The sequence below is a fragment of the Pezoporus wallicus genome, unplaced genomic scaffold (assembly GCF_028554395.1).
Source record: "Pezoporus wallicus isolate ANWC-B61680 ecotype Strahan unplaced genomic scaffold, APGP_CSIRO_Pwel_v1 contig_3058, whole genome shotgun sequence".
NCBI classification, from domain to species: Eukaryota; Metazoa; Chordata; class Aves; order Psittaciformes; family Psittacidae; genus Pezoporus; species Pezoporus wallicus.
In genome coordinates, this window is record NW_026641153.1 from 2,943,115 (window position 1) to 2,959,235 (window position 16,121).

General features: G+C 38.8%; 1 protein-coding gene across 9 annotated transcripts in view; it reads right to left on the reverse strand.

Annotated features, from left to right (window-relative positions):
- Positions 1 to 16,121, reverse strand: part of PCLO (piccolo presynaptic cytomatrix protein) — a 356,344-nt gene that overhangs the window by 74,489 nt on the left and 265,734 nt on the right. For 6 of the 9 annotated variants that reach the window (XM_057422567.1, XM_057422564.1, XM_057422566.1 and 3 more), the window contains exons 11-14: positions 10,961 to 11,069; positions 10,275 to 10,342; positions 5,087 to 5,298; positions 54 to 104 (exon numbers count right to left, since the gene is read on the reverse strand). In XM_057422567.1, the coding sequence (XP_057278550.1) occupies positions 54 to 104; positions 5,087 to 5,298; positions 10,275 to 10,342; positions 10,961 to 11,069 (440 nt within the window). Of the gene's footprint in view, positions 1 to 53; positions 105 to 5,086; positions 5,299 to 10,274; positions 10,343 to 10,960; positions 11,070 to 16,121 lie in introns of those variants that run through there. The other 3 variants (XM_057422563.1, XM_057422569.1, XM_057422568.1) reach the window with 3 other exon arrangements.

The following is a 16,121-nucleotide window of genomic DNA, read 5'->3' on the forward strand; positions in this document are numbered from 1 at the left end:
AGTGCAGCCAGTAACAACAACAATTTACATAGCAAAAACCACCACATATTTACCTGAATCTCTCCAGTGATTGGATGGGAAGCAGACTTTGTAGTTTCTGTGGGCTGCCAGATTAAAATACATAAACAAATACATAGTCATATACTCTCATATATACTCTCATAGTCATACTCTCAAATACACTTGTACTGGAAAGAATAGAGTTTCAAAGTTTTTCAGTAGGTGTGGTTTATACTGTGGTATCACCACAGATTTCTAAAACCCATTTAGTTGTCTCCAATTTGTATGCTCAAAACTAATGGTCATCATATTCCAACAGCACTTAAAGTCCAGCCCAACCATTTTGATCAGCCTTCATACAAGTGCAAAATAAGACAACTTGAATAGCAAAGTCTTTACAGTCTGAGCAGACTGATCTCACAGGGAGGCATGGGAAGAAAAAGACAGCATTAATCCTGTCTAACAAACATGAATGTAGCAAAGAGAAACCAAATACCACGTCAAGTACAACACAGCCATATTTCTATTGAAAGACAAAGGTCGCAGCAGTTTAAATTGAGTCTGCGTGCAAGCATGTAGAAAGAGTGGAAGGAGTGATAATGAAACTGAGTGATGTGCTTATGTGGACTTCACAATTGGAAGCCATCTCATATAATACTCTTTGCTTTATTCTGTGTTTTCTAATAATCAGTTCAGTTCCATCACCTTATCTTCAAATTCCTCCACACACTTTCTTTGACATGAAATTTAAATTTTTTGTCTTCCCTTTTCAGTGCTGTATAATAGTGCATGTTCCTCTCTGTCACTGTTCTGTATCAATGAGCTTCTCTAGATTGCTGACAAAAGCAATAAAATTCTCAGGGTCTTTTTATTTCCCCATTTCTTCTCTTCCTTTTTTTTAGTAGTTTGAAAATAATATCACCATTTGCTTCAAATCCTGAGCTCTCAACAATGCTGTTTTGTTAAACGGTGGTGCCCTTGAGCCACCCCGGACCTACCTCTAATCTGCAAGCCATAGGTCACGTAAGAAAGCTCCCAGGTCAGTAGCAAGATTTGAATATTTTTACATACTCTCCACATCTGCTTCCTTTGTTGATGCAGCAGAAAACAAAGGATGCAAACAAGGACAAAATTACTGTTCTCTGAAGACTGATCTGGAAGTCACCTTTTCCTGTTTCCAGATGTGACCACTATCCTGACATCATATTCTGTGTAATTAGGATTTCTTTCACTTTCTGAGAAGAGTAAAACCCCTCTGCCTTTTTTGTGCTGTCCTGCCCTCCATTAAAACCCTTACAGATTTTCTCAGGAAGCTGGACATGAGTTGCTTTAAATTAGGTCAATGCAGAGCTCATGTCTCCCAAACTAGAGCATAAAGTTAAGGTGATGCACTACTCTTTTCAGGTTTGTGATGAAGAAACATCTCCTCAGTCACTCAGATCTGCAGACCAGGACTAACCAGGAAAATCCCAGCCAAACACTAGAGCAATGAAAACATGGGATAAAAAAAGTCTAAGCCTGCCAGTTATACAGTTATATTCATTGTCTTGTGTTGCCTTAGTTTTTGTTTGTTTTACATGCTTTACCTTCCTCTAGATGTGTTTCTTTCTGAACACAAGCTTTTTCAGGAAAAAAAAAAACACAACAATCCAACGCTGATATTTTTTGGAAATCCGTCTGCCTCTTAAAAATAATTCTTATGGAAATATTTTAAATCAGCATTTCTTGGTACCTTACAATGCTTTTAAAGAAGTGTAATCCGTCTAACAGCTAAAAAGGTCATCAATATTCATAAGATGTTCTGAATCTTAGATTGTTAGCAAATTACTCCTAAAATTTGCTTGGTCCTGGAAGGTTGCTATGAGCCCCATGCAGACTTTTAAGGCAACGCTTTAAATGACTTAGATTTCTCATACTTTACCTCTATGAATGGATTTTAATATACTTTAATAGTTCTGACCTCAGTCTATACTAGCACTGACAATGCTACAAAATAACATGGATTTAGCTGAGTTGCAGTTACAAAATCCCTGCTGGATAATCTAAATATTCTAATTTTTTAGAAGTTTGTGTGGGGACTTGCAAAGATGGTTAAAGTGGAGTTCATTTTAGCTACTTTGCTTTCATGTACTTGTCTGTAAAGAGAAATGTGTATTTTTTTGTTTCTGTATCATTGTTAAACCTCTGTATTGGTTTGCAATTCAGCATATTAAATATTTTGTTTTCTCTCTGATGTCAGCTGGTTTAAAACTGACCATGAATAAATACCCAAATTTATCAAAGAAATTTGAATAATTTAGGCTGAAAGAGACCTCTCGAGGTCGTCTGGTCTAACTCCCAGCTCAGAGCTGGGCCAACTTTGAAGTTGGATTTGGAGTGAAAGGCAGAGATGCAAATAAGTACCTATCTTTGTCAGGGCCTCAGTGAAGATTAATTTGAAAAGGACAAGTTTTTCACTGCTGACTTCTCTAGGAGCTAAAAGATCTGAGGATTTAGAAAAACAACCCATTCTTCAAGATACAAAGACAATTAAATGTTTCTATAGGGCATTTATATCTTAGATGTAATCTGCACCATAGAATGATCATGCATTTACATTACAAAAGAAAAAGGTTTCCACAGGATACAGTCAGCTCAAGGCTCCCAAAAGGTTAAACCTCTCCTGTTATGGCTTTTCTAATTTCACAATAATTTCTCTTGATACTACCTGCACGCACTCACACACACACGATGTAAGAAGAGCTTGAGCTTTGTCATGCCGTCACACCTGCTGGAGAAGATTCTCATTGCCTTTATGTGAAACTTGTTAATGCCAAGTTCTAATGCTGTGCACTATCACTCTCTGTAGTAATGGGACAAAGCATTAAATATGAGAGAACTAGCACTGCAGAATATCAAAGAGGCTCCTGTGACTTTTCTGGAGTGTATATTCTGTACAAAAAGCTTTTAAAAAAGAATTACTTGCTAAAAGTAAGAACAGTAGCAAGCCAAGATCTAGGCAGTTTGGATATTTAGTCTGTCATGATACTTTGGCAAGCCTGCAGCCTGCCTAGAAATGCTACCATCCCAAGGCAAGAGTTGTTTCAAAAAAGGATGAGCAGTAGCCTTCTCTTCTAACAGAGCTCAACACCATTATAAACTCAGCCTGCAGCAATGAACAGAAACTATGCAAATCAACAAGAGTTATGGTTGTTATGAAAGAAACGCCCCTCAACATGATTTTCAGAAATACGCAAAGAATGTTTTAAATATTTACCTGATTAGTTTTGATTTTTGCATCCCTACATAAAGGCATTAGTTTTAATATTTTTTTATTTCATCTTTATGAGCCTCCAGCTGAATTTTTCACAAAAGATTACTAAATCCTCTGCGAAGCAGGAAATGAAATTTATGCTTCTAACTTTAGGTGACCTGCTACAGTGCCAAAGCTGGGAACCCACTCTTCTCATGTGGACAGAGAGAGGCGCCTCTGCAGGATACAGCACACATCAAGGATTGATGGATATGCACTATGCTGTGAATTCAGGAGTGTGATTCATCTAATCAGATGGAAGGGGTTTCAGTGTAGATAGTGGCATCTGCACTAATAGCCCTGCCCTCTCTTTCTATGCAGTGCATACACTTCGTTGGCAGGTTTCATCCAGTCTCATCAATTGTACTTCAGAAGTGCATTATTCTTGCTGGTAAACATATAGCATGTAGCAAACCAGTTCATATGTAGATGCACACAATATCCAGAGTAAGGTGTAATGAAACCAGCTATTTACCTGACGATTAGGCAATTCTGTCATGTCCCTGAAGTTAAGTGCAGTAAATTCTGACGTATGGATTTAACTTTTGCATCATAGACCTGATGTTTGTTGATTCCAAAGTCTGTTGGAATTACGGCAATACAGAACTACTATCCAAAACAAACTGATCAATTTACAGTATTTACAGTATAACTCATATTTACAGAACTTGTTAAATTGCTGTATGAAAGAGATTTTTGTGTTTCTTCTCACATGAAAGTTATGCAAGCATTTTGAGGAGCTACCTGAAATAAGCAGGAACTGTTTGCTGATTTTGGTCCGTACAGCACCTAACACATTTGTAGTTCGTATCACAGTCACAGCTTCAACAGCACAAAACCCCAAACATACCAATAATGCAGCAGGAACTTGACAGTGCCAAGAAGTAGTAAAGATACAGAGAAATAAATATGTAGGAGGCACCTTGTCTGCAATGTGAAGCTTTGCTTCCAACAGTAAAGCAGTGAGAAGCTGGGTATTCAGGACAGCCATCAGCTTTAGTGATCTGGCAAATTGCTTAAGCAAATGCAGTTTTCACAGGAATGATTTGCACTTCAGGTGTTAACATTTTTGACACAAAATGCAGAACTGTGACAGATGACTTTATGATCTAGTTTTCAGTTTCAACTGTGAAAAAATGTTACTAAATTCCTACTCTGCCTTTTCTACATGGTCAGGAGGGTGCGCAAGGAGAAAGAAGTTCAGCTGAGAAATGGACAGGACGTGGTAAAGAAAATGAGAACTTACACTTAACAAGTTCACAGGAATGAGCTAGTGACAAAACACATTTTGATGATAAATCTATTCTTCACTCTTTCCCTGGCTTTCAGAGAAATGCTTGGTATTCCCATGACTATTCATAGCTCGCAACACTTCAAACAGTAGCTTAGTGCAGAGAGAGAAATTACAGTTTTAGCAATATCAGCTTATTCTGTGGAACTAGTACCTCACCACCATGTAGAATGCACTTAAAAAGTAACAGCAACGAAGAATGAAAAGATATATTATTTAAAATCAATAAAATTAAGTTCAAGAAATCTATTTTCAGAGAAGGCCCAATCTTTTACGACCTTGCATAAATTGCATAATCTCCTCTCCTTGTCCAAATTTTAGATATTAAAATTGCATAATCTCCTCTCCTTGTCCAAATTTTAGATATTAAAGAGGAATACTCATCACTGTCACAGTAATGAATTCATCAATATGTGCTATGATTTCTTGCTACGCTAAGATAAATTAGGCAGTTTTTTCTTGTCATCAAAGTGTTATTGCTGCATAACTGAGAAGTTTCTTACCTTGCTGCTGTGCCTCTTTTTGCTCACTGAGGGAGAACCGGGCTGACCAGGGCTGGGAACAGCACTGGAGGTGGCAGAAGTGGTTCCAGAGTGAACATGAGATCCCTTTTCAACTCCTGATGAAGCAACCAGGGGCGACTGCTGTAGAGAAACCTTTTGGAGCTCTGCAGCCAGCTGTTTGGGATCAACCCCTGGGGATTTCGCTTTATCTACTGGATTAAAGTAAAACAGCTTTGTATTGATAAATGCAAGCACTTTCAACTCCATCTTGCCATGTTACAGGACAGGATAATAATCTTTATAAATCTACATGTCACCTGCTTGTATACTTTGAAGATGCAAAGGCAACCTCTAAGAAGCAGACATCTCCCCCTGCCAATTCCAATTTTACTACTCAACACGCTGTCAACTGGTGTTACTCACTTCACAGGCTTTCTGAGAAGGTTATTCTCTAGCTGAAGAAAAATAGGTCTTTCTGCTCATGCTGAATTAAACTGGAGCAAATTACAGTTTTTAAGATTGGCCTAAGTGAAGAAAGTGCTAACTTTCACTGTTTGGAACAGGTGTAGTTTCATGAGCATCTGAACTTCATTTTAACAAGCTTTAATTTCAACTTTCTTTCTTTTTTTAATCAACTGGGAATTCAGCAAAACTGAATTCTGCTCCTGAGATAATTTATACAAAAATAAAGAGAAAAGGAGCTCAAAACCTTCAACCAAAAAATTAATCAAAGCAGAATAAAATGAAAGCAAATGAAAAACAAAAGCCCTGATTCATCTTCCCTTATTACACACACCTATGTGAGGCATCTGTGGTAAGAGTCTGATTGCCTTCCCTGATGCCTAGAAACAAGTGAGGAGAATTTACCCTTTGGAGATGACAATCTCCATTTCATAAAGAAATGAGGTCACTTAAGTTCCATGTGTGCCCTCAAGTGTGTAGAGTTAAAAGGATACTAGGCTCGGCTTACTTTCCAGGTTCTCAGAAGTATGGTTTAAGAAGTTTAAGGCAATATGTTAGCCTTATCTTGCCTGCTAGCCTGTATCTGGGTTTTCTTTCTGAAGGGAGTTGAATTGTTCCTTTCTGAAGCACAGTCTGCAAAATGTCAAAGCTTGGCTAGGGGTGTTAAGGGATAACAGGAAGGGATTCTATAGGTATGTAACGAATAAAAAACAGACTACGGACAATGTAGGTTCCCTTAGGAAGCTATCGAGAGAACTGGCTGCACAGGATTTGGAGAAGGCTGAGGTTCTGAATGACTTCTTTGCCTCGGTCTTCACTGGCAAATGCTCTGACCAAACCACTCAAGTCTTGGAAGGCAGATGCAGGGACTGTGAGAATGAAGACCCTAGGCCGACTGTAGGAGAGGATCTGGTTCGAGACCATCATAAGAACCTAAATGTGCACAAGTCCATGGGACCTGATGAAATGCATCCAAGGGTCCTGAAGGAGCTGGAGAATGAAGTTGCTAAGCCACTGGCCATCATATTTGAGAAATCATGGCAGTCAGGTGAAGTTCCGGATGACTGGAAAAAGGGAAATATAACCCCCATTTTCAAGAAGGGGAAAATGGATGACCCAGGGAACTACAGACCAGTCAGTCTCACCTCTGTGCCTGGCAAAATCTTGGAGCAGATTCTCCTGGAAGGCATGCTAAGGCACATGAAAATCAACAAGGTGCTTGGTGACAGCCAGCATGGCTTCACTAAGGGGAAATCCTGCCTGACCAATTTGGTGGCCTTCTATGATGGGGCTACAGAACTGATGGACAGGGGTAGAGCAGTTGATGTCATCTACCTGGACTTGAGCAAAGCGTTCAGCTGTCCCACACGACATCCTTGTCTCTAAATTCGAGAGACATCAATTTGATAGGTGGACCACTCAGTGGGTAAAGAACTGGCTGGAGGGCTGCACACAAACAGTTGTGGTCAAGGGCTCAATGTCCACCTGGAGAGCGGTAACAAGCAACGAGTAGTGTCCCTCAGGGACCAGTGTTGGGACCGGTCTTGTTCAATACTTTGCAGCATTTTTTCAAAGTTTTTTCCCCATATCTTGTAAATTAGCTTTGAAGGATCTTGCCCACCTACCAAGAGGTTAGATTTCATACAAAGTAGACTGGATTATTATGGATTTTGATCTATACATGTAAGATGTGTACAGTTTCTTGTGAGACTACACAAGATTGACTGTTTACTGACCAATCTGGTGGCCTTCTATGATGGGGCTATGGAACTGATGGACAGGGGTAGAGCAGTTGATGTCATCTACCTGGACTTGTGCAAAGCATTCGACACTGTACTGCATGATATCCTTGTCTCTAAATTGGAAAGACATCAATTTGATGGATGGACCACTCAGTGGATAAAGAACTGGCTGGATGGCCGCACACAAACAGCTGTGGTCAATGGCTCAATGTCCAGCTGGAGGCCAGTAAAGAGAAGTGCCCCTCAGGGATCGATGTTGGGACCGGTCTTGTTCAACATCTTTGCTGGTGACATGGACAGTGGGATTGAGTGCGCCCTCAGCAAGTTTGCCGATGACACCAAGCTGTGTGGTTCGGTTGATATGCTAGAGGGAAGGAATGCCATCCAGAGGGAGGGACCTAGACATGCTTGTAAGGTGGGCTGATGCCAACATTATGAAGTTTAACCATGCCAAGTGCAAGGTCCTACACCTGGGTTGACGCAATCCCAGGCACAGCTACAGGTTGGGCAGAGAAGAGATTCAGAGAAGCCCTGTGGAGAAGGACTTGGGGGTGCTGGTTGATGAGAAAATGATCATGACCTGGCTTCAGTGTGCGCTTGCAGCCCAGAAAGCCAACCATATCCTGGGCTGCATCAAAAGGAGCATGACCAGCAGGTCAAAGAAGGAGGTGATCTTGACCCTTTACTCTGCTCTTGTGAAACTTCACGTGGAGCATTGTGTGCAGTTCTGGTGTCCTCAACATAAAAAGGGACATGGAACTGTTGGAACAAGTCCAGAGAAGGGCCACGAGGATGATCAGGGGACTGGAGCACCTCCCATAGGAAGACAGGCTGAGGAAGTTGGGGCTGTTCAGCCTGGAGAACACTGCATGGAGACCTCATAGCAGCCTTTCCAGTATGTGAAGGGGACCTATAGGGCTGCTGGGGAAGGACTCTTCATTAGGGACTGTAGTGACAGGACAAGGGGTAATGGGTTAAAACTTAAACGGGGAAGTTTAGACTGGATATAAGGAAGAAATCCTTTCCTGTGAGGGTGGTGAGGCACTGGAATAGGTTGCCCAGGGAGGTTGTGAATGCTCCATCCCTGGCGGTGTTCAAGACCAGGTTGGATGAAGCCTTGGGTGATATGGTTTAGTTCAAGGTGTCCCTGCCCATGGCAGGGGGGTTGGAACTTGATGATCTGAAGGTCCTTTCCAACCCTAACTATTCTATGATTCTATGAAAGGTAATAGCAAGAAAGCCTGGGCTTGTCAGCCAGTTGTTTCAACTCAGAAACCACTAGAAGATTGCTAGATGAGGGGAAGCATGCCTGCAAGAATAATTTGCTTTTACTTCTGTACTTTCTCATTTTGCTTTCTTCATTAATGTAAATGTTGTTTATTCTACTTCTATCCTTTCAAAGCCAGTTTCAGTGTCTATGAATGCCTTTGGTGGTTTTGATTGTCTCACTATGGAAATAATTGTGGGTAGTTTTGCCTCAAAGCTCTGTCAGACTTTTTCACTTTCAGTTAATATGAATAACATTAATTTTCAAAAACAGGTAGATTGATGTTAAGTACATCGATATATGCTTAGAAAAAGGAGGATTTAATCCAGGTAACTTGTGTACTGATTGATAAAATAACAGCCGCAAAAGCTCAGAATTCAGACTGGACACATGAGATGTTGAGTGAAACACTCTTTTAATCACCACTGAGATTACTGAAGGGCTGCATAGCTAGTATGATTGTGGATGTTGGTTCCAAGTTGGGGTAGATATGATTAATACCATGACTGGAAACTGCAGTGATGGTATTGATTGAACAGAAGGAATTCTGTACAAAGCACTGCAATCTTAGAAGTCATATAAAAAACTTCACACAAAGTGCTTCCTATTGCATCCCTGTATCCTAATAGATACTGTATTTTCATTGCTAATAACAGGGGATAAGCCTTGTATTAAGCTAACATAGGTCTTAGGACTTCTGTGTTATTTGGACTTGCTCCATATTGCTAGGAGCTTTGTTTTAGCTTGTCTGTCTGCAACACCAATTGCTTTATGACCAGATAGCTATGACCTTAATTAGTCTGAATTGCACTTCACCTTGTATAATTGTAGAGTATAATGCCCATTCTTAATATTTTTGATATATAAAGGCACAACAGTAATTGCACTGTTTATTCTGAAGCATTTCTGACTTCAGTTTTAGAATGCAGCTTATAGGAGCACAGACCTAGGGTGACAGCAGAGTGCTGCAAGGTTTGGGCACAGGATGATAGCTGAGGGATACCTCAGGGATACCAGCAACCTGCTGGTCAGCTGCTAACACTGATGTAAACTTAGGAGCTGGGCAAAATAAGTTTTAAGGACAGAAGGAAAAAAAATATGAATATACATACATATATATTACATATATGTATATATGTATATTTCATATGTAAAGTGTGTGATATCCAGTCAAGTCATATGCAATGCAGAGCTGCCGACTGGTGAGGGAAGAGCAAGGCATGTTACAAAACATAAAAAAGGCCTCAAGCAGATCCTAAAATGAAGAGGACGGAATCGTGAACATCTTCCGCTTCCCAGCAAGGAGAAGTCAAAACCTCTCAGAACACATATCACACTACTCCCAGCAAATTCGTCAGGACATTGTGACTTGCTGCGATGCCCCAGGAGTGAAAACCCTGCCCACAGGCCTTGAGGAAGCTGCTGAAGGGGTACGTTTATGCCACAGCTCTCTGTGCCAAGTAAAGATGAAGGGGTAGCTAGAGGGACCTTTTCCCTGGATAACAAATGTTATCTGCAGTATTGTTACTGAGATTTCCTTTGTATTAATTAGATAGTGTAGACTGTGTCAGTATGGATTGAACTGGGCTAATAATAATAACCAACCAATAGTCAATGTTTGGCTTTGTATTTAAGGTGAGGTCCCCTTTCTGCCCATGGCTAGATTTGGGGTGTAACTCCTGAGTGTACAATGCCAAAGCAGCAGCTTGTCACTCACCTGCCCTTACTGGCTCATGCAGCTCCAGGTGCTGGGGATTCTCAGAGTCCGAGAGCATGTTCAGGTCCCTAAAGAAAGAAATAAGAAGCCTGAGACAAAAGAAACTCTTTCCTCATACCCTCATTATTGTATTAAGTACATAAATGAATAGTGGTTCATGACAGAAAGCAGCTCCCAAGCATGGCCCCTTCTTAGCTGATACATATTTGCAATGCTGTCAAAGAGCTGAGAAGAAAAGTTTTCTTTTAAGGTGAAATCTTTAACGGCTTGGATGCAAATTTATACATTTTTCATGATGTTTAAATGACTTTACTATAAAGGACACAGATTTCAGTAAAAGTCGTTAGAGCTAAGTTACCATCTTTTTCTAACTCCAGCAAATTCAGTGAATTGTATGTGTGTCAATGAGAGGAGATTGTGGCCTGACAATGGAGATATTGTTTAAAGAAGCATAATTACTAATATCTGCCTGAGCTTATCTTTCCTTATGACTTCAAAGGCAAAAAAAAAAAGAACAGACCTCCCACACTCACAATGAACTCTTGGTAATTGTTAAATTGATGCTTTGTGTTAACAAAGGTTCCACCTTAACAACTGTAAATTTAAAAATTAAAAAAATAAAAAAAAATAAAAAAGCCATGAAAAGCCAAAAAAAAATGGAAACAGAAAGATGGGGAAAAACTCACAGTCTTACACATATTTCTGCTTCCCCACTCTGTTGAATAATAATGCTTTGGACTTCTTCATAAGTTTTCCCAGTCAAGGGGATGCCATTCCATTCCAGCACCTGCATTCCTAGGAAGGCAAAACAACATGAGGTGAAGTGCTCAAAGTTTGACACAGGCAACACATAGAAAGCTTTGACAAGATTTGATGTGACATTCAGTGAATGCTGTTTAAACGGCACAACACATCAGCAAAGCCCTTTTACTTCACACAGATTAGGCTGTTTAATGTTACTGTCCCATTAGCTACAACTTACCTGTTGAAAAAAGACAGGAGATTAATTCCTTTCTGATTCAAACTATACATGCACTCTCCACAGTCTGGGTTGCATGACATTGAAAAACTTTTGCAATATCAAAAACATGCAGGCCTACCAACACAGCAAGAAAACAAATCATCTTAGACATGTCCTGGCCAGCCATGGTTTTGGAAGATAGCTGTTCCTTACAATGGCACATTGCTGGTAAGAAGCTGAGCCTTGGAGAGGAACTAAATTTGTGAATGTGATTTGGTAATTCAAATATATTTTCTTCACTTTGTCAGTTAGGAAAATACAAGATGAAAGCAGCTGTGTTAACTGATTTTAAATGAAAAATGTACTTCAACATTTCAAATATAAGCATGGAAATATTAAGGTTTAAATTTTTCTTCCATATCTTTTCTTATGAAAAAGTGACAAAACAGCTGAACATAATTAATTATAGTAGGTAGGAACAGAGCTATGATAACAGGCTGAAAAATACTGAATACTGGTCTAACACATTGTGTCTTCCAAGTGTCCAAAGACTGGGCCAGGAGATTTGGTATAGAGCAAGGTATCGCTATAAGGAAGTTTTATGCTCAGTATTGACAGAGTCTATAAACCATAGGCCTATAAATCATGTGAGTTGTATTCTGATAAGATAAGAAATCTTTTGGTCACAGTAAAATGCTTATGAAAAGCAAACTGCAGAATTGATATCTGGGAGTTATAACTCAGGTTCTGAGAAGTGCATTCATATTTTGATGTGGTTAGTCATAATGATGACTCCAAAGAGATTAACTTCTCACTAATGTACAAATGTCAAAAATTCAAACCTCCAGCTCTAAGAAAAAATATTGCTTAATGGGACAAGATACTGAATCCTTAATAGTCCACTAAAAGCAGTGTATTACAAAACACCTAAAAACACATTATCCACACAGCAAGGAAAACCACAAACACTTAGCTTGCTACCACTTACACAGATAAAACCAAGTCTTCACCTGGGTCATATTTTTATTTCAAAATCCTGTGCTGTTCTATGTAACAAATGGGAAAAATAATGAAGTGAGATGTGGAGACAAACTTATAGGAAAAAATGATGCTAAATAAAATATAATGAGAATCAGAATAAACCAGATGAAAATATTTGACAATGAAAGAATATGAGAAATAAAGACTATAACTTTACATTACAAAATTTTTCATAGGATTCTGTAAATTAGGGTTTGAAATACCAGATATTCTCTTAACTTCAGTCAGAAAGAAGTAATGATTTTGTTTGCAGCATTTTACAGAAATACACACTGTGCAGAATGACTAAAAAGTGATGCTCAGAAGACAGTGAAGCCAGCTGCTTAATGCCAAAATAGATTTGCCTTTTCCTAAAATTTAACCCCTTTCATTTACCAGCCATCATTCAAAACATGATCTTTCTTTTGCTTGTTAGAGCAGATCTGGTTTTAAGTTCAGTTCCTCTGGAATAAAGCAACAGTAATTATGAATAAAAGCATCTCCCCCTGATTTTATGCCATACAAATATAACAGCATGCACTCTCTCTTTAGAAGGCTTCTAGAAAGGAAGTAACTGAAGTTATTTTTGTTTCCTTGTCAATGTGTGCCCTCATAATGCTATTGTGGTATAGGATGTTGAGTACAACAATATAAACCACTTGAGTAAGACAAGAAAACCGCCACTTCTATAAATTGGCAATGAGCAACAACAAAAGTGGGAAGTTTTAGATGGCTCAGATAGTGGTTAACATCCTTTTGTAGAAAAGAGCTTTGTTGACAAAACACACCCAGTACTGTCCTAGGTTTATCACATCTCCTTGCATGGTTTCAGGAGAAAATTTACCAGGGGAGCAGTAAGGCTATCATCAACAACTTGGTTAAATTAAAAGACCGGCAGGAACAGCCTGGCTGAGTACCACTGCAGCACTGGGATGTGGAATTCAAGCCTAATTTCCACTGGTGAGAGTTTGACTGCTGAAACACAGCAGTCACTCACTTGGTCAGTAAGGCCAAGCACACATGAACAAAGCAGCAAACCGAAAGGAAATTGAATCTCAACAGCCTTGGCTCACATAGAGATCCATTTAAACTGTCAGCATATAGGGGGTATTTTCTTTTTATTGGCTGCCTCGCAGATTCATTAATGTTTAAAATCAAAGCAGTTTAAACATGATTTAATTGATCTGACTGATAGTCCTGAGATCTAAGGAAAAGTTTTTAGGCAAGAAGCTGATTTTTCTTTTCTTAAGGAGTAACTACTAAATATTTTCTGCTTGAAAAAAAAATAATCTTACAAAGAAAACCTTAAGGGGTGAATGTGAGTCTAATAAAGAAAAAAAAGTATTGAAAAGCCACAGGAGACTGGTGAAATAAATGGTTTTTGCCAAAAAGCCAGTCACATTCTGTAGCTGGTCTTCTATATTCAGGACATTTTATCCACATTTCCACAACTTTGTATGCTTCAAATCACCACTTTAGAAGACAAAAAACAAATCCCTGCCTACCAAGGAAGAACAAGTAATAGCCCTGATATTCAAATCTGTATTTTTTTCTAGCTTTTTTTTTCCCCTTAATTTTGCTGGGACAAGTACATCCTGCATTTATGGTGAGCAATGACTTATTTTTAGCAATATCAGCTCCCACAGTCAGCAGATCAGCTTTGTACGTCAAGGCCTCCTCCCTGCTCCACTAGGTGTGCAGACACACATGATTTGCTCAGTCTTTTTAGTATCTACTTTATGGTGACATTTAGAACCTGGTATCAGAATAATTTTATAATTTTCCACTGATTAAAAACTGATTATTCCAGAAAGAGAACATCATGCATTTGTAACTGCCATGGAGATATTGGCATTTAGCTAGATTAATACCATCCTTTCCCTTAAAAAACATGTTAGTCCTATTGCACTGAAAGAGAGAAAGAAGCCTAAGGTGTTCATATGTTCTTCCATATGCATATTACTGGCCACAGTTGGAGTTATTATCAAAATCGAGTGCACTTTGACACAGTATAGTCCACATTTCACCAAAAGCCTCACAGGAAGGAGAGGGGGGGAATTTTGTTGTATTGTATTATATTACCACACTTAACACATGCACACATGCATCTTAATGCTGTTCAAGATTGCCAGGCCCTTTTTAGCAACTAGTAAAGTGTGAACATTTATTATTTTGGTTAAGGCATGTGTAGGACTGTTATCTGTTAAAAAACAACAATATAACCTGAAACTCTGCAGAACTGATTTCCCCTTCTGACATTTTGACTAGCCATTTAACAGCTTGTAAAATAGAAGCTGAGTACTGGTGAAACTTGAAATCTGCTTTTAACACTGGGGAGCCTGGGACTATTAAGAAGTAACTTCTACCAGCCTGGGGATGAAAGTGCTTGAAAGAATTACCTGACTACCTTGGGTAGAAAGTTTTAATAATGTGGAAAAAAAAAGATTAGTTTGTATTCAAACCTAGGACCAGATTGATCTTACAACGGCATACACAATTTCTCAGGAGCCTAAGTAAACTTGTGTCCCAATGCAAGGAGGTGGTCTACTGAAACTTTCTTGGACTAATCACGTGGTTTAAACTGGTAATCTTCTGCCGATAATTTTTATTGCTTGTGTTAAATAACTAAGCCCTCTAATGGTTATTTAGATTTATTAACATCATATGTGGATCAGCTGTCATAAAAAAGATGTTAACATGGCAGCAAGGGCTACATTGGTTTTGCTCCCTGTTCAGTCTTGCAAAATGTTTTATAGCTGCTCAATCAAGAACTGAAAAATGCAGCTCACTACTAATGTTCAACTGCATGTATAAAATAAAGCACATTTTGATCTTAAATGTTTCCATATATTTACAAACACTGCAAAATTGCAGATTGCCCAGAGAGGTTCTTGAGTCTCTGTCCGTGAAGGCGTTCAAGACCCAACAGGATACAGCCCCAGGCACACAGCTCTCACTGACCCTGCTTTGAAGAGGGTGCTTGTATTAGGTGATACCTAGATGTGCTTTCCAGACACAGCTGTTTTGTGATTCAGTATAAAATACTTACATTTTGAGTGAATGCTCAGGAATAGCTCCTGAGAAATTGTGTATGCCGTTGTAAGATCAATGCTATTGCTTTATCCATATAGGCTGTAGTTCTGTATCAAAGGAAACAGAAATGCACAATACTAGGGGAATTAGATCTACAGTGTGATGTCCATAAACAATGTGCAGTTCCATGAATTAGCTGCTGTGGTCTAACGATGATGATAGTGTTAATGAATAATTGTTCCTGATCTCTTTGGACTCTTGTACTTGAGCAGGTATGGACTCAAGCTATTTATCTGTTGTTTTTTTTTTTTTTCATAAAGAGGAGAAATATTTAGCAACAATTAAAAAGCCTGCAAGTATCAAAAGATCAGAAAATAGTTCCATGGATATTGCTGACATCCATGCAAGCCTAAATATCATAGTTTCTTTTATAATCTTGGTTTACATTCAGTCTTAAAGATTAGATAGAATTGAATCCTGTATAATGGATCACAGTATTTAGGAGAAACTTAAAAACAATTATTCTTTGTTCTCCTACTGTTTGGTACAGGTGTTTTGATGTAGTTCTTTTGGGCAGGCTCTGCCCTCATTAAGTAATGACTAATTAAACTAATCAACTGTCATCCTATTTAAAACTAAACTGTAAGAAAGATCTGAGAGCTGATAAAGAGAACCATTGTATTACTGCCTGTTTTAGGAGTTGCAATAAACAAAAGACATCTAAGAGAGAGTGGTCAAAAAAATATTACCAACTATGGTCTTGATCCAACATATAACAAAACACCCTGAATTTTCAAATTATTTCCTACCACTGAATTTGTTAAGCAATGGTG